This window comes from Salmo salar, chromosome ssa01, assembly GCF_905237065.1.
Source record: "Salmo salar chromosome ssa01, Ssal_v3.1, whole genome shotgun sequence".
Lineage (NCBI taxonomy): Eukaryota > Metazoa > Chordata > Actinopteri > Salmoniformes > Salmonidae > Salmo > Salmo salar.
Window position 1 is genome coordinate 51,336,431 of NC_059442.1, and position 26,312 is coordinate 51,362,742.

A 26,312-nucleotide genomic window follows, 5' to 3' on the forward strand; every position below is an offset into this window, starting at 1 on the left:
GAGTGATCCACCCACGATAGGCCGCATTCTCTCCATCAAGGATGTAGGGAGCCAGTCTGTTTTGATTTCAGTTTAGGTGTTATGAAGAAATGTACAACATTCTTCCAACAGAATTCTCTCCATGACTTTGACTTGATGGCGCTTTGTTGAGTCACTAATATCTTCAACCATGTTTCATCAGTTATTTCAATGTTAAGTTCCTCCTCCCATTTCTTTTTAATATAGTTTGTAGAATGTTTCTTTGAGGATTGAATACCCAAGTAGAGATTTGAGAGTTTTTTTGTTACTCCCCAAGTTGTATGCGTTAGTGAATACTTGGGATTAATTTTGGAGGTGCTCGAGGGTCAGTCACTTTTATCTCCCTTAAGAAATAGTGTCGAACTTGTAGGTATGTGTAAAAATCTTGTTTATCCAAGCCATGTTTTTTTACTTAGGTCCTGGATGTTATCTAGATCCCCATTCCTTATAATTGTACTGAATGATGTGATGCCTTTCTGCATCCATTGTTTAAATCTGCTGTTCTGAGTTGCAGGGATGAAGCTGGGGTCGTATGCGGGCCAACTCAGTAGTTTGATCTGTCTAATTTATTTTGCTTAACTACCCTTAAACCATGTCTTCAGAGAGAAATTAATCCACTGATTTTGTCTACTGTATATTTCTATTACCATGCCCTTATTTCCCAAAACTGACTGTATGGGTATCTCTGTCAAAGTAGTCTCAATGTCTTTCCATTTGGATTCGTATTCTGAATTGCACTAACACACCAGAGGTCTCAATTGGGCTGACACATAATAATCTTTTAGGTTTGGTAAGGCCATACCCCCACAGTGTTTTGGTCATTGTAATGTTGTATATCTAATTCTTGGTCTCTTACTGTTCCAGATAAACCTTGATATCCGTTTATCCCATTCTCTAAATTGTTTAGGCGGGATTTCTATGGGCAGTGATTGGAACAAATACAGTAACCTCAGGCAGGATGTTCATTTTGATTGTTTCAATTCTACTACTAAGATCTAAGGGAAGTGAATTCCACCTGTCTAGGTCATCATATATTTTCTTGTTGATGTGATCGTAATTCATGCAATAAAGTTTGGGTGTATCTTTTGGTAGATATACTCCAAGATATTTAATGGATAAAGAAGTCCAGTGGAAGTTATACCTGCTCTTCCTGTGGGGTATAATTATATACTAGGGCTTGGGTCTTGTGTACGTTAAGCACATACCCTGAATATGTTCCAAATGTTTGTAAAACATCCATCAATCTAGGTCCACTTGAGCCTGGGTCTTTAAGGAATAACAGAACGTCATCGGCATACATGCATATCTTATGTTCACTGCCTCTTATTGTTATTCCCTCTAAGGTTGGGTCCTGTCTTATTGCCTGTGCTAATGGTTCGAGGTACACGGAGAAGAGAGTGGGTAAAAGATTACAGCCTTGTCTTGTTCCTCGCTCTAATTTTATCGTTCGTGACAAATGTCCATTTATCTTTATTCTAGCGGTCGGACACGAATACAGTGTTTTGATGCACTGTATCACTTTGTTGAAACCAAATCTTTCCATAACTTGGAATAGGTAATCCCATCCCACTGAATCAAATGCTGTTTCTGCATCTAGACTGATTAATATTGCACTTGTCTTATTCTGAGTAATGTGGTCCATGACATGTAGTGTTCTCCTTATATTGTCCAGTGTCTGTCTATTTTGTATGAAACCAGTTTGATCTCCGTCAATCAATTCTGAGATTATGTTTTCCATTCTTTTGGCTATTATTGATGCATATAGTTTATACATTTACATTTTAGTCATTTAGCAGAAGCTCTTATCCAGAGCGACTTACATTTCATAAATGTTTTTCCCGTACTGGTCCCCCATGGGAATCGAACCCACAACCCTGGCGTTGCAAACACCATGCTCTACCAACTATAATCCGTGTTAAGAATTGCGATAGGTCTATATGAACTGCATTCCTTCTTATCTTTACCCTCTTTTGGGATTACAGACATGATGGCCTCTCTCCATGACGGTGGAGAGAGGCATTAGTTGTTCTCTGAAGGTCTTGAACCATTCTGAAGGGAAGCCATCAGTGCCTGGAGACTTGTTTACTTTTAGTTGAGATATTGCTTTATTAATTTCTTCGGTGGATATTTCTAAAGTTAGTCTATCATTTTGCTCTGTTCCAATTGAGGGGAGATCAAGTGAGTTCCAAAAAAATGCTCTATTGTCTGTGCATCTGCCTTCTCTGGTTGCTTGTACAGATTTGTGTAATATGATTCAAATGCATTCTGTAATTTATCTTTCTTGCATGTGATCTTTGTTTTGGGGTCTTTTATTTTGAAAATGGTATTCTGTGCTTGTTGTTTCCTGAGTCTCCATGCTAGTAACTTGGTTGCCTTTGAGCCTGCTTCATAATATCGTTGTTTCAGGAACCTGAGCTTGTTCTCTACTTCTCTATAAATCTGGTCAATTTCCTGTTTTACCTTTTGAATCTCTCGTAATAAGAGGATCTTTGTACTAACTATGAGATCGTTCTAAATTTCTTAGGGTTTCCTGTAATTTCAGCAGTGACAACAGAAGGCACTCCCAAGAGTGTTGGTAGGGGAGAGGGGGTGGTTTGGGATTCACTGTCTGTTTCCCAACTTCGGTACTCAAGTACCCCCAACATTACATTTTTGTTGAGGCACCAGACAAGCACAACTGATTCTACTTGTCAACTAATCATCAAGCTCTTGACAAGTTGAATCATGTGATTTTTGTCTGGGGCTACAACAACAAATGTGTTGTTGGGGCCAATTGAGGGTTGGGAAACTGACTTGTCTTCAAAACCCTAGGACTAGTGACTAATAATTAGGTTTTATTTTAAAAGGCGTCCAACCCTTTCTTTTCACTAGAAATGGTATTGTTTAAAAGGAGCATTTGGCTATTTTAAGGATCATAAGTCATTTTAATTATTCATGTATTAATTGTACAGTTTTAGTGTCAAGTAATATGTAGTATTTTGAGTAATGTAATTCATGAAAATTGTTATAAAGCATTAGCTTCACATTATTTGCTCCCCGTTTAGGCAAACATAGCTCAAGACTTATATTAGACTACAGTAAATGCACTGAACACAAACAAGAGGGGGGGAGAGAAATCAGCTTATTTTCTTCCAATAATCATTTTTATTGAGACCCTTTTACATTGAAAAGGGAATTTTGTCAATCGCTGAGCTTTATTCATCATTAAAACAATTCTGCCATTTACATTCAATACTTTGAGCAACCAAGATAATACATTTTCAAAAACGTGCAATACACCCTCAATGTTTCCAGGAAATGTTAATTCCTCGTCGCCTGCTATTAGCTGAAAATGGCACACAACTTTAAATGGTAAAAACATCAGTTCTAAAATCTTAGAGTTCAGGTTTCTAACAGGGCTTCAGTGAGTAAAATAATAAATGGTGCAGTAACTGACATTTAAATTAAGGCTTCTTTGTAAATGTTATTGAATATATTCAATATGTCAGCCCTGCATTGCACACCCATCTACAGTATATACAGAATTAGGTTTGTGGGAGGTCCTGTGTTACTAAAGAGTACATGCTTGGAAATCCTTATTTTAAATCAGGTTGAGGGTTATATAAATGTTTGCCCTTCCTGACCCTTTTCCTTTATAAGTGACATTTACAGGTATAATCAAATAATAGCATACAGATTTACACGCATTTTCAAGAAATTCGGCTAGTACAATGTCAAGAGATGAAGAGAGTGAAGCAAATAAAACGGAAATATACATAATGGCACGCAAATCCATTTCATTTGAAGATTTACAGCTAACATGTGAACCCTAAAAGTGCTTCAAAACAGGAGACTGAAAATGTGTTTACTCACATCTGTCAAAAGTTCAGAAAGTGATTTAAAAATCAGCAAATGCACAATCAGAGTTGATGGGGAGAAACTAACAATTTAAAGAGCTTTATGTTCAGAAAATGTACATTATGTACCTATGCAATGTCCTGTGACAAACTAGGGTATTCAAATGACCTTTTAAGTCCGTTTTAGGCTACATTAAGTAGTAAACAAAAACTCATTTTTTTGTATTTTTTTTTTTAAAGATATCCCCTATATAAAAGCATGAAAATTCAGTCCAAGTTTTGTTTCAACCACCTGTTGACATTTCATTTGTACATAACTTCAGCCAATAAAAACAGCCCCCTCCCCTCACTAATTGTCTTTATAAATAACATTTGCTTCCTCATATATCTGAGAGTTAAGCTATTGTTCCTGATCTTCTCTGCTTTATCACAATCTCTCCAGATGATTAGATTACAATGCTAATTTCTTTATGTTCTCCTAACTGAAAGTCCACTAATTCTGACTTGGTGACATGCCTGTGTTATTGATATGAGTGAGAGCCTGCTCACTGTGTCTGGTAGCCAGCCATGTTGAAGTTTCCCTGGTTGGGCATCACAGGACCGGTCTGGGGCTGGGACGGTGCCGGGGATCCAAACCCCCCAACCCAGGCTGGGGACTGGGACTGTCTGCAAGAGAGAAGACAACCACAACAAGGGTCACAGAATGATACAGAGGCTGGTAAGTGAAAGCTTTGGGCTATAAAAACACTGATTGCATTTGTCACCTTGAAAGGTTCTGTGCTGCTGCAGCCAGAATGGAGTCCCTGTGAACAAGATCTCATAGTTTAGTGTAGCTCTGGAGTCAATCCATTTCACCAGGTTTGCGATGACACTGGATATAGGCCTATGCTTGCAAATGTCAACAAGAAACTGTGGTTAAGGAGAATATTGCCGACAGAAAAGTAGTAATAGTGTTAAATAGATACTGTTGAGGAAAGCAAACAGTCTTTGTTAAAAATGTTCTGAATCTAACCAGCAATGTGAGCCTCTTTTGTGCAATCACACCAGGAAGCCTACAGTATATAGTCTGAAAAAAAGAACACTAATGAACAAGCGCTACAAACAACTGAACGGGTTTGGATACTAAGGAAATAATTCTCCTTTCAAGAGCATTTCACAATGGGCATGATCTGAGTAATTAGTTTATACTTACTCTACACCAAATCCTTGCTGATTCCAAGACTGTCCATAAGACACTCCATAAGAGGGCACTTGCCAACCATTTGCCATGTACTGTTGTCCATACTGCTGGGCCTGGGGGCTCCCATACATTTGGCTCCATTGTCCCCACTGACCCTGACCATACTCCATCTGTTTAAAAGATACAATTGATCATAATACAATCATTTTCTGGGTGACAAAATAAAAAATAAAAGTATGTGCACTAGGAAATGTCAATATTTTAATTGAGCAGTGTCTCAATTAAAGATACTTGTGTCCTACCTGTGGTACGCTTTTGGCAATGTCGGGGGATTCTTTTCCCCAGTAGCACTTCACTATGTGGCATTCGATGGATGTTCCATTTACAGAAACAATTGCATGGGCAGCACTTTCATGGGAGGAGAACCTGTCAGAAGAACACAAATGTCGGCAAGAAACAGTGGCCAAGAAAATAATTCAGCACTGCAATCACAATGTAAAATAAAAATGTGCAACATGAGAGGAATTTAGTTTTTTTATGGTTGACAGTGTTAAGTAATAAGTACCGTTTCAAGAATACCAATCATAGGAAAACACACTGTAATAAGTTATGAATAAACAAACTATTTATAGAAAGAGTGTACATACTATTCATAAATTACTATTTCATTCATGAGCATTTATACCATTTAAAACATGCTTAAAATAATTTATAAGGATATATAATAATAATAATAATAATAATATCCAAGTTATTATAAAGCATAACCAAAAAAGGATGTAATAAAACCATTTAACTACTTTCACAAATAAATCTGATTGGATTCTACAGTAGACATTATTGTTGGGGGCTTTTGGTGTAGTAGTAGAAGATTTATTATTGAGTCATGTACCGGTACTGTCATCTACAGGCAGAATGAGGCAATACATAGTGTTGTACATAAACAAAATAGGGAATCTTTGCTCAGAACAAAACGGTACCTGATGAAAGAGTAACCTTTCTCTGGGAAAACTCTTATTTCCATGATTTGTCCAAAGGGCGAAAATGTCTGTCGCATGAGATGCTCTGCAAGGAAAAAGATTTCAATTAAACAATCATCCACCTTTGTCTGCCAACCCAGTCTTTGTTTCCCAAACTCTATTTGTTGGGAACATCTAACGATTGATTCTAAACAGTCTGAGTAACTTTTCATGTTTAAATTAACTTGCCTGATAGTCCGGACTGGATTCCTCCACAGTACACAGTGCAGTTCTGGGGACTGGATTGGTTCACTACATCTTCAAACCTCAGCTGCTTCGAGCCATCTGGTGTAAACATACAAAAAGAGATTAATATGAACATTCAGCCTCATAACTCCCATTTCAACTCTATTAAATCAACACAGTCTTATCTCACTCATACTTACTGTCTTGCACATTCTTTGGGGCGGGTGGCTTGCGAGTTGCCCAGTTGGTCCTTATCTGGCGTCCCCCTAACCACTGTCCCCCCATGTGAACAATGGCATTCTCTGCATCCTGTTGTTTAAAACAAAAGACAACGTTTCCTCTCCAGATTCTACATTGTTCTATACATATTCTATAAACTGTGTGCTATTATGTCATTTAAAACCAGTTTTGCATCCTAAATGGATGGATAACAATATATATTCAACAGGAATAATTAACTATCAAATAAACTACAACTTGTACTTAAGTTACAAAACGACCAACAGAGAACACAAAATGTGCATTTACAGTGTACTTATTTATAAAACTTAAAAATTGTCTAAAAGATCAAATCTACTGAAAATAGAAAATAGTAAACAGAAATAGAAATAACCTTCATCTTGTGTTCCTGCACCGGAGCCTTACCAGTTTGTTATAGAAGGACACAAATCCATACCCCTTTGATTTCCCTGTAGTCATGTCCTTCACAACACGAGCATCCCTGGAAGGACACAAGACAATAGCATCAGACCATTGCACCACTGTATAACATGCATAAATTAAAAGGAACCACACACACACACACACTGAACTTCGAATCGACTACATTGTCCCCTAAAATCCCAATAAATATCTTAAAAGGTGCTACACATAGGATTTGTTTTAATTTTTGCATTGTAATTTCAGAAAAGGTCCATAATATATCTGCATTAACAGTGTAATGATAGTGTTTTACAGTATTACTTACTGTACCTGCCAGTGTTGTGTTTGGCTGTGATATCAGTCTATTGATTTCTCCCGCCGGAGCAGCATCCGTCATCAAAATGGGAAAGCTGTTCTGACTTTGTGGCATTGTTATCTAGTGGAAATCGCTATGTCATCTCCTGGTTGCTAAAGTTCTACACTGTTCACTCAACTTCAGTTTATGTGAGAAAACAAGCACTGAATAGGGAATCATTTTACAATCTAAATCGCTGTGAAATACATTTTCAATAACAATAAATACCGTTTTTACAGCTGTTTGAAGCTGAAACCGTTTCGGTTTTGGTCCACCAGCTTCAAACAGCAGAAGAAAAAAAAAAAAGCACAATTTGTTATTGAAAAGGTAAATAACACAGCGATTTAGATGGTACAATGATTCCCTACACTATTCAGTGCTAGCTCTCACTTAAACTGTAATTTTGTGAACAGCGGAGAATTTCTTGCAACCAGGAAATGGCAGAGCGATTACCACTAGATAACACAGCCACAAAGTCAGACACAGCTTTCCCATTTTGACGACAGATGTCGCTCTGGCGGGACAAATCAATAGGAGAATATCACAGCATATCAGGTCACCGTTGGGTCAGGTGATACTGTCAAACACTATCATTCCACTATTAGCGGCAGACATACTATGGACATTTTCTGAAATTACATTACAGAATTCAAGCACCTTTAACTACCTTAAAAACCCTCAACTGATTACTGATGAAAACAAAAACAAGTACAAAGAAATGCAACATACACTGATAGTTTAACTGCTTCTTTCTCCAGATTCATTTTCAGTTAAGGGTTCCCTGTCAAACAGTGCACCAATTATAATCCACAACACTTATGGACTACCATGCATTCCTAATATCTGCTGATGGTGTTCATCCTACCAATATAAATATATATAAATATCAAAGAGAAAAAAGGAATTAAAATGGCATACATGGCCTGTTAACAGATTTCTTTATTTTTCCTGGTAAATTCTTTACCACCATTATGGAGTTTGGGGAGCTGCAAATTTGAAAACATTTTCAGATTTTTAGGAAAGGAGCATAAAACTATCAACATTAACAAACCAGAATCAGTTTTACACAAATCTTAAGTATATGTATTGAATATTGGAGTTTGTTATACTAAACTAGGTCATGTTAATACAAAAACACAAAAAGAAAGGTATAGAATAAATAGATATGAGAAAAATGTCTACATCTGAGTTTCCAGTGTGCACAGTTCCTTGCTGTTAGACTTCAAGCTCCTGTCCAATCCTATGAGCATTTCTGTAAAATAACCAGAACGCTATTACTTAACTGAGACTCACAACTACTGAAAGGCTGAATGCTTTTCAGGGTTACACATACAAAGCTTGACCTGCAATCTTATATTTGACATCCCAAACTACTTACCATTTCCTACATTTATCAAAAAAGCATGAGGGGAAAATAGAAAGCTGACATTCAATGTTGGCTGTGAAATTAGTGTGGTTTTAGATACAGACTGAAAGTCAATATCTATGAATTACAATTGAATTACAATTACAACTTTGTCACTTGTTCTGTCATCCTGCTTTTCACAAATGATCAAAACAGGGATAGAGATGTATGTATCGAGACTGGGTGTGATGTGCTTTGAAATGTTATTTCAACCAATAGTCAAAGGAATTACATCTACAGTATGCAACACATTCGGAAAGTATTCAGACCCCTTGACTTTTTCCATATGTTCTTACGTTACAGCCTTATTCTATAATGGATTAAAGAAGAAAAAAAATGTCCTCATCAACCTATACACAATACCCCATAATGACAAAGCGAAAACAAGATTAGAAACTTCTGCAAATGTATTACAAATAAAACACAGAAATATCTTATTTACATAAGTATTCAGACCCTTTGCTATTAGACTCGAAATTGAGCTCAGGTACATCCTGTTTCCATTGATCATCCTTGAGATGTTTCTTTAACTTGGAGTCCACCTGGGGTAAATTCTATTGATTGGACATGATTTGGAAAGGCACACACCTGTCTATAATAAGGTCCAACAGCTGACAGTGCATGTCAGAGCAAAAACCACCCCAAGGGGTCGAAGGAATTGTCCGTATAGTTCCGAGACAGGATTGTGTCATGGCACAGATCTGGGGAAGGGTACCAAAGAATTTCTGCAACATTGAAAGTTCCCAAGAACCCTGTGGCCTACATCATTCTTAAATGGAAGAAGTTAGAACCACCAAGACTCTTCCTAGAGCTGGCCGCCACTCCTCGGTAAAAGGCACATGATAGCCCACTTGGAGTTTGCCAAAAGGCACCTAAAGGACTCTCAGACCATGAGAAACAAGATTCTCTGGTCTCATGAAACCGAGAATGAACTTTTTGCCCTGAATGCCAAGTGTCATGTCTGGAGGAAACCTGGCACGATCCCTACGGTGAAGCATGGTGGTGGCAGCATCATGTTTTTCAGCAGCAGGGACTGGGAGACTAGTCAGGATTGAGGGAAAGATGAACGGAGCAAAGTACAGAGAAATCCTTGATGAAAACCTGCTCCAGAGCGCTCGGGAAGCGCTGGGGTGAAGGTTCACCTTCCAACAGGACAACGACGCTAAGCACACAGCCAAGACAACGCAGGAATGGCTTAGGGACAAAGTCTCTGAATTTCCTTGAGTGGCCCAGCCTGAGCCCGGACTCGATCGAACATCTCTAGAGACCTGAAAATAGCTGTGCAGCAACTCTCCCCATCCAACCTGACAGAGATTGAGAGGATCTGCAGAGAAGAATGGGAGAAACTCCCCAAATACAGTTGTGCCAAGCTTGCAGCGTCATACCCAAGAAGACTCGAGGCTGTAATCGCTGCCAAAAGTGCTTCAACAGAGTACTAGGTAAAGGAATGCTTAAGTAAATGTGATATATTTCAGTTATTTTATTTAATAAATTTGCAAAAAATGTTAAATAACTGTTTTTGCTTTGTCATTGTGGGGTATTGTGTGTAGATTGATGAGGGGGAAAAACAATTTAATAGATTTTAGAATAAGGCTGTAACGTAACAAAATGTAGAAAAAGTCATGGGGTCTGAATACTTTCCGAATGCACTGTATATACTGTATGTGGTTACACATCTATTCATGGACCTCTTACAAAACACATTTATTATGAGAAGAACTCTGAAGTTACTCGAATGATTCGACAAAATAACAGAGAAAAACTATTTCCAGGGGATGACAAGTCTGGAAACAACATACTAAATCCGACAAGCTTAAAACACAAAGCAACTTACGAGATTTTCCCAAAAGGTGCAAATGCAGCTTTGATATCCTCAGTGGTGATCTCAGGGCTCAGGTCTCCCACAAACACATGGAAGTGATCTGAAATGATCAAGACAGAATAACTATTATTCTCTAAAGTGGGTTGCAGGTAGCCTAGCAGTTAGAGCAGTGGGCCAGTAACTGAAAGGTCCCTGGTTCGAATACCCGAGCCGACAATGTAAAAAATCTGTTGATGCATCCTTGAACAAGGCATTTAAAGCGTTGCTTGTCCATATATTTATATATTCTTAATTCCATTCCTTTACTTAGATGTGTGTATTGGGTATATGTTATGTATTTGTTAGATATTACTTGTTAGATATTACTGCACTGTCGGAGCTAGAAGCACAAGCATTTCGCTACACCCACTAAACACGTATGTGACTGTACCACTAAATTTCATTGCACTTATCCGGTGTGTGACAATAAATCATCATAGATTTTTTTACTGAGAAAAAATAAACAAAGATAGCTCAGATCTGCGAGTGCCTTTAGAATTGTCTTTATTATTTTTTACTGCCTTTGTAGTAAAAGATGAAAAAGTTCAAATGTAAACACTTACTAGATGTGTCTTTCTTCTGGCTACTTGGAGTGGTTGCCCAATTTACTTTGACCTCCTGAAGAAAAAACAGTTCACAGAACAATGAAACGTAAGTAGAGCAAAGACATTCATTCCATGTCCCTTAAAGCAACTGTGAAAGGTTTACAACAAGGGTTGAATATTATTCCGGTATTTTACAGATGTTCCATCCTGAGAATAAATCCCTTTTCTCCCAGGTGACCCGGTGTTTCCCACCAAAACCGGAAGTGTCATTCAAAAGCATTATAAGGCATATACATATGTCTGGAGCTTTGATCAGCAAGAACATTCTAACCTGATGCTACCTGAGCCTGATGAGCCATATATTAAATACATTTTATGATCCCTACATTAACAATATTTAATGAGCCCAAGCCCAAAAATGGCCAAATGATTGTGCAGTTTTCCAATATATACAGTTGAAGTCGGAAGTTTCCATCCATCTTAGCCAAATACATTTAAACTCAGTTTTTCACAATTCCTGACATTTAATCCCAGTAAAAATTCCCTGTCTTAGGTCAGTTAGGATCACCACTTTATTTTAAGAATGTGAAAACGTCAGAATAATTGTAGAGAGAATGATTTATTTCAGTATACATTTTTTTCATCACATTGCCAGTGAGTCAGAAGTTTACATACACTCAATTAGTATTTGGTAGCATTGCCTATAAATTGTTTAACTTGGGTGAAATGTTTTGAGTACCCTTCCACAAGCTTCCCACAATAAGTTGGGTGAATTTTGGGCCATTCCTCCTGACAGAGCTGGTGTACCTTAGTCAGGTTTGTAGGCCTCCTTGCTCGCACACACTTTTTCAGTTCTGCCCACTATTTTCTATAGGATTGTGTTCCGGGCTTAGTGATGGCCCGGACTTTGTTGTCCTTAAGCCATTTTGTCACAACTTTGGAAGTATGCTTGGGGTCATTGTCCATTTGGAATACCCATTTGCAACCAAGCGTTAATTTCCTGACTGATGTCTTGAGATGTTTCTTCAATATATCCACATAATTTTCCTGCCTAATGATTCTATCTATTTTATGAAGCGCACCAGTCCCTCCTGCAGCAAAGCACCCCCACAACATGATGCTGCCACCCCCGTGCTTCATGGTTGGGATGGTGTTCTTCGGCTTGCAAGACTCCCCCTTTATCCTCCAAACATAACAATGGTCATAGTGACCAAATCAGTTCTGTTTTTGTTTCAACAGACCAGAGGACATTTCTCCAAAAAGTACGATCTTTGTCCCCGCGTGCAGTTGCAAACCGTAGTCTGGCTTTTTTATAGCGGTTTTGGAGCAGTGGCTTCTTCCTTGCTGAGCGGCCTTTCAGGTTATGTCGAAATAAGACTTGTTTTACTGTGGATATAGATACCTTTGTACCTGTCTCCTCCAGCATCTTCACAAGGTCCTTTGCTGTTGTTCTGGGATTGATTCGCACTTTTCGCACCAAAGTACGTTCATCTCTAGGCGACAGAACGCGTCTCCTTCCTGAGCGGTGTGACGGCTGCGAGGTCCCATGGTATTTATACTTGCATACTATTGTTTGTACAGATGAACGTGGTACCTTCAGGCGTTTGGAAATTGCTCCCAAGGATGAACCAGACTTGTGGAGGTCTACAATTTTTTGTCTGAGATCTTGGCTGATTTCTTTTGATTTTCCAATGATGTCAAGCAAAGAGGCACTGAGTTTGAAGGTAGGCCTTGAAATACATCCACAGGTACACCTCCAATTGAATCAAATGATGTCAATTAGCCTATTAGACGCTTCTAAAGCCATGAACATAATTTTCTGGAAATGTCCAAGCTGTTTAAAGGCACAGTCAACTTAGTGTATGTAAACTTCTGACCCACTGGAATTGTGATACAGTGAATTATAAGTGAAATAATCTGTCTGTAAACAATTGTTGGAAAAATTACTTGTGTCATGCGCAAAGTAGATGTCCTAACCAACTTTCTAAAACTATAGTTTGTTAACAAGAAATTTGTGGAGTGGTTGAAAAACTAGTTTTAATGACTCCAACCTAAGTGTATGTAAACTTCCGACTTCAACTATACATGATATAGGCTACTACACATTACGCACGACATAAAAGCCCATAGACGTCGTTAGCTATATGCTCTCGTGTAAATAAATTAAACTAGCTCCAGAAGGCTAATCTTTGAGTGTGAACTGTATTACTGTACCTTATTGTATTATATGGACTGAAATTGTCGCACCTCGTTCAAACCATGTATGATTCTGGTGCAGCATAGGTATAGGCTTCCGTATTTTATATATTTTTAATTATATAATAGGGACTATTTGTATAGTTAGTAGGCTGACACATATACAGTGCATTCGGAAAGTATTCAGACCCCTTGACTTTTTCCACATTTTGTTATGTTACAGCCTTATTATAACATTTATTTTAAAAAAAATGTTTTGCCTCAATCTACACACATTACCCCATAATGTCAAAGCAAAAACAGGTTTTTAGAAATGTTTGCAAATATATATATATATATATATATATATATATATATATATATATATATATATATATATATATATATATATATATTAAAGCTGATATCACATTAACATAAGTATTCAGACTTTACTCAGTACTTTGTTAAAGCACCTTTGGCGGAAATTACGGTCTCGAGTCATCATGAGTATGACGCTACAAGCTTTGCACACCTGTATTTGGAGAGTTTCTCCCATTCTTATCTGCAGATCCTCTCAAGCCCTGTCAGGTTGGATGGGGAGCGTTGCTGCACAGCTATTTTCAAGTCTCTCCAGAGATGTTCGATCGAGTTCAAGTCCTAGCTCTGGCTGGGCCACTCAAGGACATTCAGAGACTTGTCCCAAAGCTACTCCTGCGTCGTCTTCGCTGTATGCTTAGTGTCGTTGTCCTGTTAGAAGGTGAACCTTCGCCCCAGTCTGAGGGCCTGAGCACTCTGGAGTAGTTTTTAAATCAAGGATCTCTCTACACTTTTCTCCATTTATATTTGCCTTGATCCTGACTAGTCTCCCAGTCCCTGCCGCTGAAAAACATCCCCACAGCATGATGCAGCCACCACCATGCTTCCCTGTAGGGATGGTGCCAGGTTTCCTCCAAACGTGACGCTTGGCATTCAGGCCAAAGAGTTCAATCTTGGTTTCATCAGACCAGAGAAACTTGTTTCTCATGGTCTGAGAGTCTTTAGGTGCCTTTTGGCAAACTCCAAGCAGGCTGTCATGTGCCTTTTACTGAGGAGTGGCTTCGTCTGGCTTCACTCTACTATAATGGCCTGATTGGTGGATTGCTGCAGAGATGGTTGTCCTTTGGGAAGGTTCTCCCATCTCCACAGAGGAACTCTGGATCTCTGTCAGAGTGACCATCGGGTTCTTGGTCACCTCCTTGACCAAAGCCCTTCTCCCCCGATTGCTCAGTTTGCCCGTGTTGCCAGCTCTAGGAAGAGTCTTGGTGGTTACAAACGTCTTCCATTTAAGAATGATGGGGGCCACTGTGTCCTTGGTGACCTTCAATGCTGCAGAAATGTTTTGGTACCCTTCCCCAGATCTGTGCCTCGACATAAACCTGTCTCGGAGCTCTACGGACAATTCCTTCAACCTCATGGCTTGGTTTTTGCTCTGACATGCACTGTCAACTGTGGGACCTTATATAGACAGGTGTTTGCATTTCCAAATCTTGTCCAATAAATTGAATTTACCACAGGTAGACTCCAATCAAGTAGTAGAAACATCAAGGATGATCAATGGAAACAGGATGCACCAGAGCTCGACTTCGAGTCTAATAGCAAAGAGTCTGAATACTTATGTAAATAAGGTATTTCAGCTTTTATTTTATACTTTAGCAAAAATGTCTAAAAATCTGCTTTCGCTTCGTCATCATGGGGTATATGGTGTGTAGATTGCTGAGGAAATAGTTTTATTTAATCCATTTTAGAATAAGGCTGGAACGTAACAAAATGTGGAAAAAGTCAAGGGGTCTGAATAATTTCCGAATGCACTCTATATACCTTTCATAATATTTCCCCTAATGTTATTAGCCTACCTCCTCAAACTCTATTGTTGCTTCATTCCTTCCTCGCTTTCAAAAGTAAAATGAAATAAGTTTTGTCCTCACCTTCATCATTCTAATGGCATCCATGAATAACATAGGTCTAGAATTAGATGCAGAAGGCTTTCACTTCTCTTCAAGAATGGTCATGGGTATGAATAAATAACTGCTATAGCCTACTGCCATTGCGCGTTCGCTCTTCCTTCAAACTACCCATGAGTTCTATTGGCTGCTGTATTTAACATTCAGCAAAAAAGAGCTTGCATCCCTCTTCAAATAGTCTACTGGTATAAAAAAATGCTCAAAAGAAGTATATCCAGCAAGCTATTCTAGTCTAGCTTTTCCTGCATGGGACTACAAGAGCTAAGGAGCATTTTTAAGGAGAGGTCAGCGGAGCACAGGTCTCTTGCACAATACGCACACACAGAGGTTATAAGTTAAAAGCTTATTATGCACAACCCATCATTAATTAGCTAAATATAAGGCTGATACTGCATTGAATGTATTACCTGAGAGGTAGGCTAGGACATCTAAATATAGGGCTATATATCAATCTAGAGCAGGATTATCTATTTGGATGGAATTAGAATGGAGTTGATAGAGAGAGAAAGACTGCGAGAAGAGTGCTTGCAAGTGCACTAATTTATAGCAACGACATTCGAGTGACAGGCTGTTTAAAAACTCTGCAGCTGAAATAAAATGTTTTTATCTTCACTATGAAAACAACAAGGTAACCCACCAAAGCCAGAGATGGGTAAATTAGACGTGCATTCTGTCTTTATATTACTGTAGCATAGGCTATGCTGCAGCAAACGTAGGCCTACCTGTCACAAGAACAAAAGTTACCATGATGAGCTGATACGTCTACATGCAATCTCGATTTAGACATGGCATGTAATTTAACAGTTCCATTTCACCCATCCTGTTCATATAAATAATCTACCGGTTTCTTGCAGTTATTTATCCCGGGGAAAAGGGAGTGGTGCTGTGCGGTAAATCTCAGTAACTGGGTTCCTGCCATTCAACCCTAGTTATAACCAGCACTTCTTAGAAAGAAAACTGCCTCCACACAGAGTACTACATTTGAATGGAAAAAATTACCTTTCCCAATATCTTCCTCCCGTTCATGGCTGCTAGGGCAGCAGCAGCATCTCTATGTTCAAAGAACTCCACAAAGCAATACGGGTCATTGCTTGATTGCTGCAAAACAGAAAATCCGACAGAAGAGTTCATCCTCCTGCTATCGGGTTGCTGAGAAAAAAAAAGTTGGGAGAGTATATTATTGCCAAACATATAACATTATTTGGAATACAACTGCAAGAACTGAGTAACCATGTTACTCTATTGGGGGGATTACCATGTATCATCAACATTGTGTTGCAATATGTAACATTGTTTAAAAGGCTGGGATTCAATAACCCTGACTTTCCTCTTTGGGACAGGTATGCCATAGGATAACCTAAAGGCTGTTTTATCTATTTAAAAAAATAACAAGCAATCTAGATATATCCCACTATAATAGTAGAGGACTCAGTTACCAATTTGGAGGCATTTGAAAAAGGCCTAATCATACATTTACAAAAAGGGAAGAGAAAAGTAGCCGAAACAGAAAACACCTCATTTAGACTAGTAAATATCCCCTGATATATCTGACTAAACAAGACATTCAGGACAACAAAAAAAGAGATCAAACCAAAGACCGTCATCTAGTTCATATGGATGGTAGCCTATACCATCTCACCCAGCTACGCTGGAGATGTCGAGAAACTCGAGGACATGTCCACTAGAGGCCATTACATCAGCACCCCATGGTAGACCAAGTTTACCCTTCTCCCCCTGTAACTACGGTAAGTGCAAGGAGGATATTAGAAAGGTTTACTCCCAAGTTAGGGGAGGTGCTGAATCCGATCCCTTTTGGGTGACGATGAAATTATTTAAAGATACATTTTAGGTTCTGCAAAGATCTAGGCTAAATAGTTTATGAAAGAGTAGGCCTATCCTAATTACAATTGACATTTTCTCTACTTGATGTGTCAAGGCAATTGCGTAAATGTTATGGTGTGTTTTCTTAAAACAATAAAAGGAGAGCCGCACACTAGGAGCTCAGATGCAAAAATATTTATGTACAATGCTTCGACAGACAAGCGGTCTTCATCAGGGTATAATGACAAACACTGCGGGATGACTAATTTATATAGTGTCAAAAGACACACACAGGTGTCTGTAATCATGGCCGGGTGTAGCCTGATATCATTGGTTAATTCTCATATTATTAAAATAGCATACAAAAAACATAGCGTACACCCGGCCATGATTACAGACACCTGTGTGTGTCTTTTAACACTATATAAATGAGTCATCCCGCAGTGGTAATGCACCTTAAAGTTGGTTGCCAAAGTCCAAAGAAGAAGCCTGAAGGAGGAGAGATTACTAGAAACAAACTTTGACCCTTTTATCTGTGGATTAATTGTCGGAGTAGAGGACCTTGTGCATTTCAGGGAAAATAAACAACCCAATGTTTATATCCCAGGACAAATTAGCTAGCAACAGCAAGCTAGCTAGCTAAATGTTTAATGCTTTAAGACCTGTCCCCAAATCAATATAGTTGGTTCAGAGTTTGTTTTGATATTTCAACCTGCGTGTCCTGAACGCTTCTGGTGTGGGTGGACAAAAATCAACATGTGGACGCACACACGCGAGCGCTCTGGTCAGCAAGTTATCCATAATAATCTCATGTAGACTAGCCTACCCGCACTGTATCTGCGAGCTGTTGGCTAGAGTGCATGTGCCAAGACCAGAGCTGGCACATTTGCTATTTAACGCAGAAAGTTGTCGTCACAAAACTATCGGTAGTTGAAAATGCAATGGAAACACATTGAACTTTAGATTTTATTCAGTACATGAAAACTTAATAAGTGAAAAAGGACACGTCATCACGCACTGATTTTTCTCCGCAACAACTCCATTTGGTGGAAACACACCACTGGTGGGAAAATGCATATATTTTCTTTATGCAGATTTTTGCGTATTTGCATGAAAATCTGTCACCAATTGGATAGAAACCTAGCTAATGTTACAGTCAAAGGTTAACCATAGTAGGTACCCTGTATACTGACTTGAATTCCTAGACCTAGTACATAATCCATTAAACTAATTGTCTCCATAAATCATCAAAGTTAATAGAGCAGAATACATCTTACCTCAGTTATCATTTTACAACTTTTGCAAGGTCCAATTTGGGTGAACAGCTGAAGAATCAAAATTTCTGTTACATCTCTGGACAGGTTACCAACATACCTAGGAAAAAGATGGGGTAAATTAGTGATCTTAGAAGGTTGGAAGCTGATGATTTAAGGATAGGCTACACTATGGAAGTTCAGTTGCTTAAAATGTTGCTTTGAATGTTATTTATGGAATAATCTCTCATGAATCTTTAGTTTTAGGCACACAAATCTGCCTTTGTTAATGGTTGTGGGAAGGTGTAGCCCTGCCTGTACAATGAGGACATATCTGGAAAAACATTATGTCCATTTAGGGGACTTTCGGCTCTAGGCCTAGGAGACCCCTTTTACCAATAGAGCACCCCCAAAGGCAAAAGTTCCATATAGGCATTTTAAAGTTTAGCCTATAGGTCTGTATAGCCTCTAGATCTGACAAAATGTAGATTGAAAGAGTTATTTCAAATGTTATTAGTCACATGCTATGTAAACAATAGGTGTAGACTAACAGTGAAATGCTTATGGTCCCTTCTCAACAATGTAGAGACACAAAAATGAGAAATAATAGAAAAATAATAACACGAGGAATAAATACACAATGAGTAACGATAACTTGGCTATATACACGGGGTACCACTACCGAGTCGATGTGCAGAGGTACGAAGTAGTTGAGGTAGATTTGTACATATAGGTAGTGATAAAGTGACTAGGCAACTGAATAGGTAATAAACAGTAACAGCAGTGTATGTGATGGGTTAATGCAGGTAGTTAAATAGTTAACCAATAGCTACCCGGACAAACTATTTAGCAGTCTTATGGCTTGGGGGTAGAAGCAGTTAAGGGTCCTGTTAGGTCCCGACTTGGTGCATCGGTACCACTTGCCGTGCGGTAGCAGAGAGAACAGTCTATGACTTGGGTGGCTGGACTCTGAACATTTTTAGGGCCTTCCTCTGACACCGCCTGGTATAGAGGTCCTGGATGGCAGGGAGCTTGGCCTCAGTGATGTACTGGGCCGTACGCACTACCCTCTGTAGCACTTTGCGGTCAGATGGAAAGCAGTTGCCATACCAAGCGGTGATGCAGCCAGTCAAGATGCTCTTAATGGTGCAGCTGTAGAACTTTGAGGATGAGGGCCCATGCCAAATCTTTTCAGCCTCCTGAGGAGGAGGACACAGCGTTGTCGTGCCCTCTTCACAACTGTGTTTGTGTGTGTGGACCATGATTATTCCTTAGTGATGTGGACACCGAGTAACTCTAACTGCTCCACTACAGCCCTGTCGATGTGGAAGTGCTCTGCCCTCTGTAGTGCACGATCAGTTCCTTTGTCTTGCTGATGTTGAGGGAGAGGTTGTTGGAACCACATTGCCAGGTTTCTGACCTCATCCCTGTAGGCTCTCTCATTGTTGTCAGTGATCAGACCTACCACCGTTGAGTCGTCTGGTGTTGGAGTAGTGGCGGTCACACAGTCGTGGGTGAACAAGGAGTACAGGAGGGGACTAAGCACGGACCCCTGGGAGCGCCGCCTCTGGGTGAACATTTTCTTATGGTTATGGCCATATAGAGTCCCACAGTGGAGGTGTCATAATACCCTTAAAACCTAGTTGTCAAACAGGGAAATGGTTCCAATCGTTTCCCCACCATATATTTTTCCCATAGGGGATTTTAGAAACACTTAAAATAAGGGCTGCGTTTCAAGTAGGCTTACCCTGAAGTGACATGTTGATAACCATGTAAATCTCTCTCGGACAAGGTGAGTTTTATCAATATATTCGGCTCTATTTACTCTCAGATTCGAAAATTCTAATAAGCATCAAAGTAGACATCATTCAAAACCTGCACGTCATCTCTAGCTGACACCTTTGCTAACAGGTATTGAGTCAGTTGAAAACGTGCATAAGACAGTTCACAGAATTTAAATTAATGTAGCCAATTTATTCATTACCACATTTATCTAACATTACATAGTTAATCCAGAGATTCTTACCATTGCCTCGATTTGGCAGTCTCGTTCAGATCATCATGGCATTTGTAGTTCTTTATGATAGCCACATTAGCGTTTCCTTTTTTTTTGACAGAGGGGGGGTAACTACAAGCGAATATATTGATATCACCTTGTCCTAGATAGATAGATTTACATGGTTATCAAAACGTCACACCAGGGTAAGCCTACTTGAAACGCAGCCCTTATTTTAAGTATTTCTAAAATCCCCTATGGGAAAAATGAATGGTGGGAAAATGATTGGAACCATTTCTCTGTTTGACCACTAGGTTTTATGGGTATTATGACTCATACTCTGGTACTCTATACAGCTCATTGAGTGAGGTCTTAGCTGTCTATTTACCACCACATAGAAAAATATAGAGGAAAACTCTCTTGGTAAATAGTATGGTCTACAGTTTATCATGAGGTATTCTAACTTATGCAAGCAGAACCTTGAGACTTGCATAATATTAGAGATTGCGCACCAGCTGTTAACAAGTAAGACCTAAATTGGTTAAACAAGAAGGACCAAGGCACTCTGTTTGCAATTAATTATAGCCTAATTATTTATTATAGCTAACTAGACCAACCAAAGTAGCATAGTTACAGCTGTAGCTAGCTAACATATCTACTTGAGTTGATACTAGCTAACTTTAGATGATTAATTTCAAATAACACACTTTCACCTCACCACTTCAGTATGGAGACAAGAGGAAGGCATGACTTAACACCAATGTATGTATAGTTAGCTGACGCACCTTTGTACATCGTGCTGTAACATACAATTGTCCTTATTTTAGTGCCCAAAAAAACATAATACTTCCAGCTCAACTGTAATATGAACACCATTGTAAAGCACAATTTCTCCCCTTTCCAGCAAAATCAATGACGAGACCTTCATGCTGCACGTCTCTGCATGGTTGAAGAAGGCCATGAGCTCCGTCTGGTCTTTTTTTAAATGACGGGTGGGGAAGCGAAACCTACTGTGTGAAAGGGAAAGGGGGAGATAGGGTGAAAAAAGCAGTTTCCCACATGGCTTATCTGTCCAACTTATCCTAAGTTGTAAATAAAACACTATAAAGAGTTTATATAAAATGGCATTACATACCTATTTGAAGATTTGTGTCGAATATGAATCGGGATTTTAGGGCGGCGCTAAAGTTATCTTCAGAAGTAAACAGCGTCTGTCGCAGCTTTTGAGAGTCATGTTGGCTTACAGTGATGACGCAAAAATGAATACATTCAGTTGTACAATTGACTAGGTATCCCCCTTACCCTGTCCCTTTCTATGTCCATATATTGTGGGTAAAATTCCTGAGAAACTGGCGGTTTTTCACAAGCAGGCTTTAATGTGCTGGGCTTTGTTGTATAAACACAACTTTTCACCTCATAAATGTTTTATTTGGAACAATGGGTCAATATTACATAGAAATAAGATGTTATTTAACCATAAATGGTTCTCGAAAAACATTGTTCTTGTCAGCCAATTGGTTAATAACAGTGGGAATCTATTTACACGGAGAGAATTTATGGAAAGATACAACTTTGAGGTTTCAAGCAAGGAATATGACACTGTTATTAAAGCTATACCTAATGGGATAAAAACTTTACTTCAGAATAATACATATTTTGGAATATCTCCGATTGTAAGCGATATTCAGTTGAATGGCATTGGTCTACTAGATACGAAATTCAACAATCGTTTAATAAGGGATATTTTCTACAGGAAGTCTATTCCCTCTGCGATATTTTGTTGGGCTTCATCGTTTGATGTAAACTGGCGCCGTGCTTGGCTCACTCCACACAGATTTATGGTGACCAATAAAGTAAAGGAGATCTCCTTTAAGATAATCCATAGATGCTATCCGTGTAATAGCTTGATCTCTAAATATATATTTGACGTTACCAGTGAATGCAGTTTTTGTGAACTAGAAACTGAATCTATTGAACACTTATTCTGTAATTGTTTATATAGTGAAGTGTTTTGGACTGATGTAAAACTATATCTTAGCCGCAAATTGCATACAACCATTGATATTACTAAGTTTGACATATTATTTTACTACACTGATTCCACAATTGAACGTGAGTATGTCATAAATCTCTTTATTTTATTAGGAAAATCTTTCATCCACAAATCAAAATTTATGAAGAAAAAGCCCCTTTTCTTAATTTTTTTTATCTGATTTGGAACAGTACTTCGAATCTTTAAAACGTATACAAAACAATATGTCAAAAAAATGTATTCGATATATGTCTGTATTTGATTTGATATAATAGTTGTTGTTTTTTTTCTCTAATTTCTTTGGATTCCCTCTGGCTGTTATGTTATGTTTATGTTCTGCATGTTACTGTTATTTACAACAAGTTAAATAAAGATTTGTGCAAACTTTAAAAAGAAAAAAAAAAAAAAAAAACCCTGTCCCTTTCTTGTTTTTAATCTGCGAGAGAAGAGCTACACACCAGGTGGAGAGAGACTATGACACAGAATGAGTTGCATTATGCGTGCTGTATGTTATGTCATGAGAAGTCACAATTTAACGTACAGCGTCAGAGGATTCAATTTTTTCAACTTTTCTCCAATACAATCGGGCAATTACCATGTCAATCAACGCATGAATAGAAACATAGTTCGCACCCCAGATTTTGAAGCCAACACAGTCCCATTTGTTTTCATTGCTGCCTCGTTTGAGCAAGTTTGTATGGAATGGGGTTAGTCAACAGTAAATACACCTGCGTTGCTGAAAACAATTAGTTGGTCGCGGGGAGATTTACATACATTAGCTTTGCTTTCAATTGTATTAGGTTGGACAAAAACAGTCCATGGGAAGCCAGAAGTTAAATACAATTTAATTAAATTTACTGCACTGATGGGCAGGACGGTTGATCATTATAACGGGGGAATTTGAGAAATATTTAAAGGATCGTATTATTAAAACAGATTGAAACGTGAGTCTGTTGGAGGCCCACTTCCTCTGTTTACCTCATAACAAAATAAAAGTCCACCACAAATTATTCACTTATTGTCCACATATGGCGTACGTGCAGGACTTTTATTTCGAAATTTTTAAAAGCACCTCGCTGACAGCTAACGTTATCCAAAGCCAGCCAAGCTGAGGAACGTTCAACTCCGTTCTCGATATAAGAACGAAGTTGAGCGTGCAGACCTCAGCTTAGACCAGCCATGATTGGGACATTTAAACATGAAGATAGCTAGCTAAGAAGATACCAATAGCTTGCTAGCTAAGTAGTTCTAACTCGCTGATGTGTCATGCAATATATTATTGCATAGGTTTATGTATATAGTTTGGTCAGCCTACTTGATAGTTTTGTAACCTTTGTTTCACTTGGAGAGAAACAGTATGCTGATGAGTGAGAGGTTGAAATGAGGAAGCTGTTGAGGTCGATAGCTAACTAACATTAGCAAGCTAACTTGGCAACGTCGTGATTGTTGTGTTGACTACTTACAGGGTTTTGGGGTGGCTTTCGTCTTCCATGTTCAGAAATCGATTGGCATAAATGTCGACTAACTAACTGGGTGTACTGAATTAAATAAGAAGAGGGCCTAAATCAATTTATTTCCACGGTATCTAAGCTAGCTAGCTAAGAGAAAGAAAATGGCGCAAACCGGAGAGCCAGGAAGCTGACTGATGCACATGCGCATGTCGCCTACAGAGGAACTGGGAGTGAAAAAGAAAGTTCAGTCAGCACTAGAATAAAACAAGCCAACAGTGAACACTCACAAATGATGCAGCGCCCGAATGAGGCAGCGGGGACATAGTTAAAAATAGTAGCCTACACAGCAAATTGACCGCAAGAATCCCAAACAGACTGTTGACAAAAACAGAACCGTTTCATACCTTACAGTGGGATATGATCACATAAACCTCTATGTATGGGAGTACCTGGGAACATATTTTCTAAATTAAAACTACTTTGAGCTCATTTCCTGCTGATTTGTACAGTATTTGATGTCCTATATATATCTCTATATCTATCATTCAACGAATTATTTATTTTAACCATTTTCAACATTGTAGAATCAAAACTATGAAATAACACATGGAATGTTAAACAAATAAAAAATATATTTTATATTTGAGATTCTTCTTTGCCTTGATGACAGCTTTGGCATTTTCTCAATCAGCTTTTTAAAAATGTTTTTTATTAAATGTAACTTTTATTTAACTAGGCAAGTCAGTTAAGAACAAATTCTTATTTACAATGACAGCCCACACTGGCCAAACCCAGATGATGATGGGCCAATTGCGCACCGCCCTATGGGACTCCCAAGCACAGCCAGTTGTAATACAACCTGGATTTGAACCAGGGTGTCTGTAGCGACACATCTAGCACTCAGATGCAGTTGCCTTAGACCACTGCACCACTCGAGAGCCCCATGAGGTGGTCACCTGGAATGCATTTCAATTAACAGGTGTGCCTTGTTAAAAGTTAATTTGTGGAATTTCTTTCTTTCTTAATGCTTTTGAGCCAATCAGTTGTGTTGTGACAAAGTAGGGGTGGTATACAGAAGAAAGCCCTATTTGGTAAAAGACCAAGTCCAAGCAAGAACAGCTCAAATAAGCAAAGAGAAACGACAGCCCATCAATACTTTAAGACATGAAGGTAAGTCAATATGGATAATTTCAAGAACTTTGAAAGTTTCTTCAAGTGCAGTCGCAAAAACCATCAAGCACTATGATGAAACTGGCTCTCATGAGGACCGCCACAGGAAAGGAAGACCCAGAGTTACCTCTGCTGCAGAGGATGCGTTCATTAGAGTTACCAGCCTCAGAAATTGCAGCCCAAATAAATGCTTCAGAGTTAAAGGAAGAGACACATCTCAACATCAACTGTTCAGAGGAGACTGTGAATCAGGCCTTCATGGTCGAATTGCTGCAAAGAAACCACTAATAAAGGACAATAATAAGAAGAGACTTGTTGCGGTGGAAATCTGACATTTGGTCTGATGAGTCCAAATTTGAGATTTTTGGTTCCAACAGCTGTGTCTTTGTGAGACTCAGAGTAGGTGAACAGATGATCTTTTTATGTGTGGTTCCCACTGTAAAGCATGGAGGAGGAGCTGTGACGGTGCTTTGCTGGTGACACTGTCAGTGATTTATTTAGAATTCAAGGCACACTTAACCAGCATGGCTACCACAGCATTCTGCAACGATTCACCATCCCATCTGGTTTGCGCTTAGTGGCACTATCATTTGTTTTTCAACAGGACAATGATCCAACACACTTCTAGGCTGTGTAAGGGCTATTTGACCAAGAAGGAGAGTGATGGAGTGCTGCATCCGATGACCTGGCCTCCAAGATCACCCGACCTCAAACCAATTGAGATGATTTGGGATGTCGCTCTTGCTGCTGGTGATTCTCTGATCCACCTCTACGCAGACGACACCACTGTTAGCTAACCTCCAGGCGAGCTTCAATGCCATACAAGTCTCCTTCCGTGGCCTCCAACTGCTCTTAAATGCAAGTAAAACTAAATGCATGCTCTTCAACCGATCACTGCCCACACCTGCCCACCCGTCCAGCATCACTACTCTGGACGGTTCTGACTTAGAATATGTGGACAACTACAAAGACCTAGGTGTCTGGTTAGATTACATACCCTCGTAAAACTGACTATCCTACCGATCCTTGACTTCGGCGGTGTCATTTACAAAATCGCCTCCAACACTCTACTCAGCAAATTGTATGCAGTCTATCACAGTGCCATCCGTTTTGTCACCCACCAAAGCCCCATATACTACCCACCACTGCGACCTGTATGCTCTCGTTGGCTGGCCCTCACTTCATATTCGTCGCCAAACCCATTGGCTCCAGGTCATCTGTAAGTCTTTGCTAGGTAAAGCCCCGCCTTATCTCAGCTCACTGGTCACCATAGCAGCACGCGCTCCAGCAGGTATATTTCACTGGTCACCGCCAAAGCCGATTCCTCCTTTGGCTACCTTTCCTTCCAGTTCTTTGCTGCCAAT

The 26,312-nt window shown here is 39.1% G+C and overlaps 1 protein-coding gene across 3 annotated transcripts; it reads right to left on the reverse strand.

The window, feature by feature from the left end:
* Positions 1-3,139: 3,139 nt before the first annotated feature.
* tiar (Nucleolysin TIAR) lies at positions 3,140-23,979 on the reverse strand. 3 transcript variants are annotated; one of them, NM_001140407.1, is given in 13 exon segments: positions 3,140-4,520; positions 4,619-4,657; positions 5,047-5,204; positions 5,337-5,460; positions 6,015-6,099; positions 6,243-6,338; positions 6,440-6,548; positions 6,885-6,960; positions 10,476-10,563; positions 11,066-11,120; positions 16,225-16,374; positions 18,324-18,420; positions 23,791-23,962. In NM_001140407.1, coding segments are annotated over 13 exon segments (1,227 nt in total). In that variant the 5' UTR covers positions 23,820-23,962; the 3' UTR covers positions 3,140-4,399.
* Positions 23,980-26,312: the final 2,333 nt, after the last annotated feature.

Bases quoted from the DNA above. Each gene is read 5' to 3' on its own strand.
- tiar (XM_045714818.1), bottom strand. From the start codon at position 23,819: ATGGAAGACGAAAGCCACCCCAAAACCCT. The intron at 11,121-16,224 runs GTAATTTTTTCC...TTTTTTCTTCAG, and splicing joins GGAGGAAGATATTGGGAAAG to GAGGTCAAAGTAAATTGGGC. The intron at 5,205-5,336 runs GTAGGACACAAG...TCTTTTAAACAG, and splicing joins TTGCCAAAAGCGTACCACAG to ATGGAGTATGGTCAGGGTCA.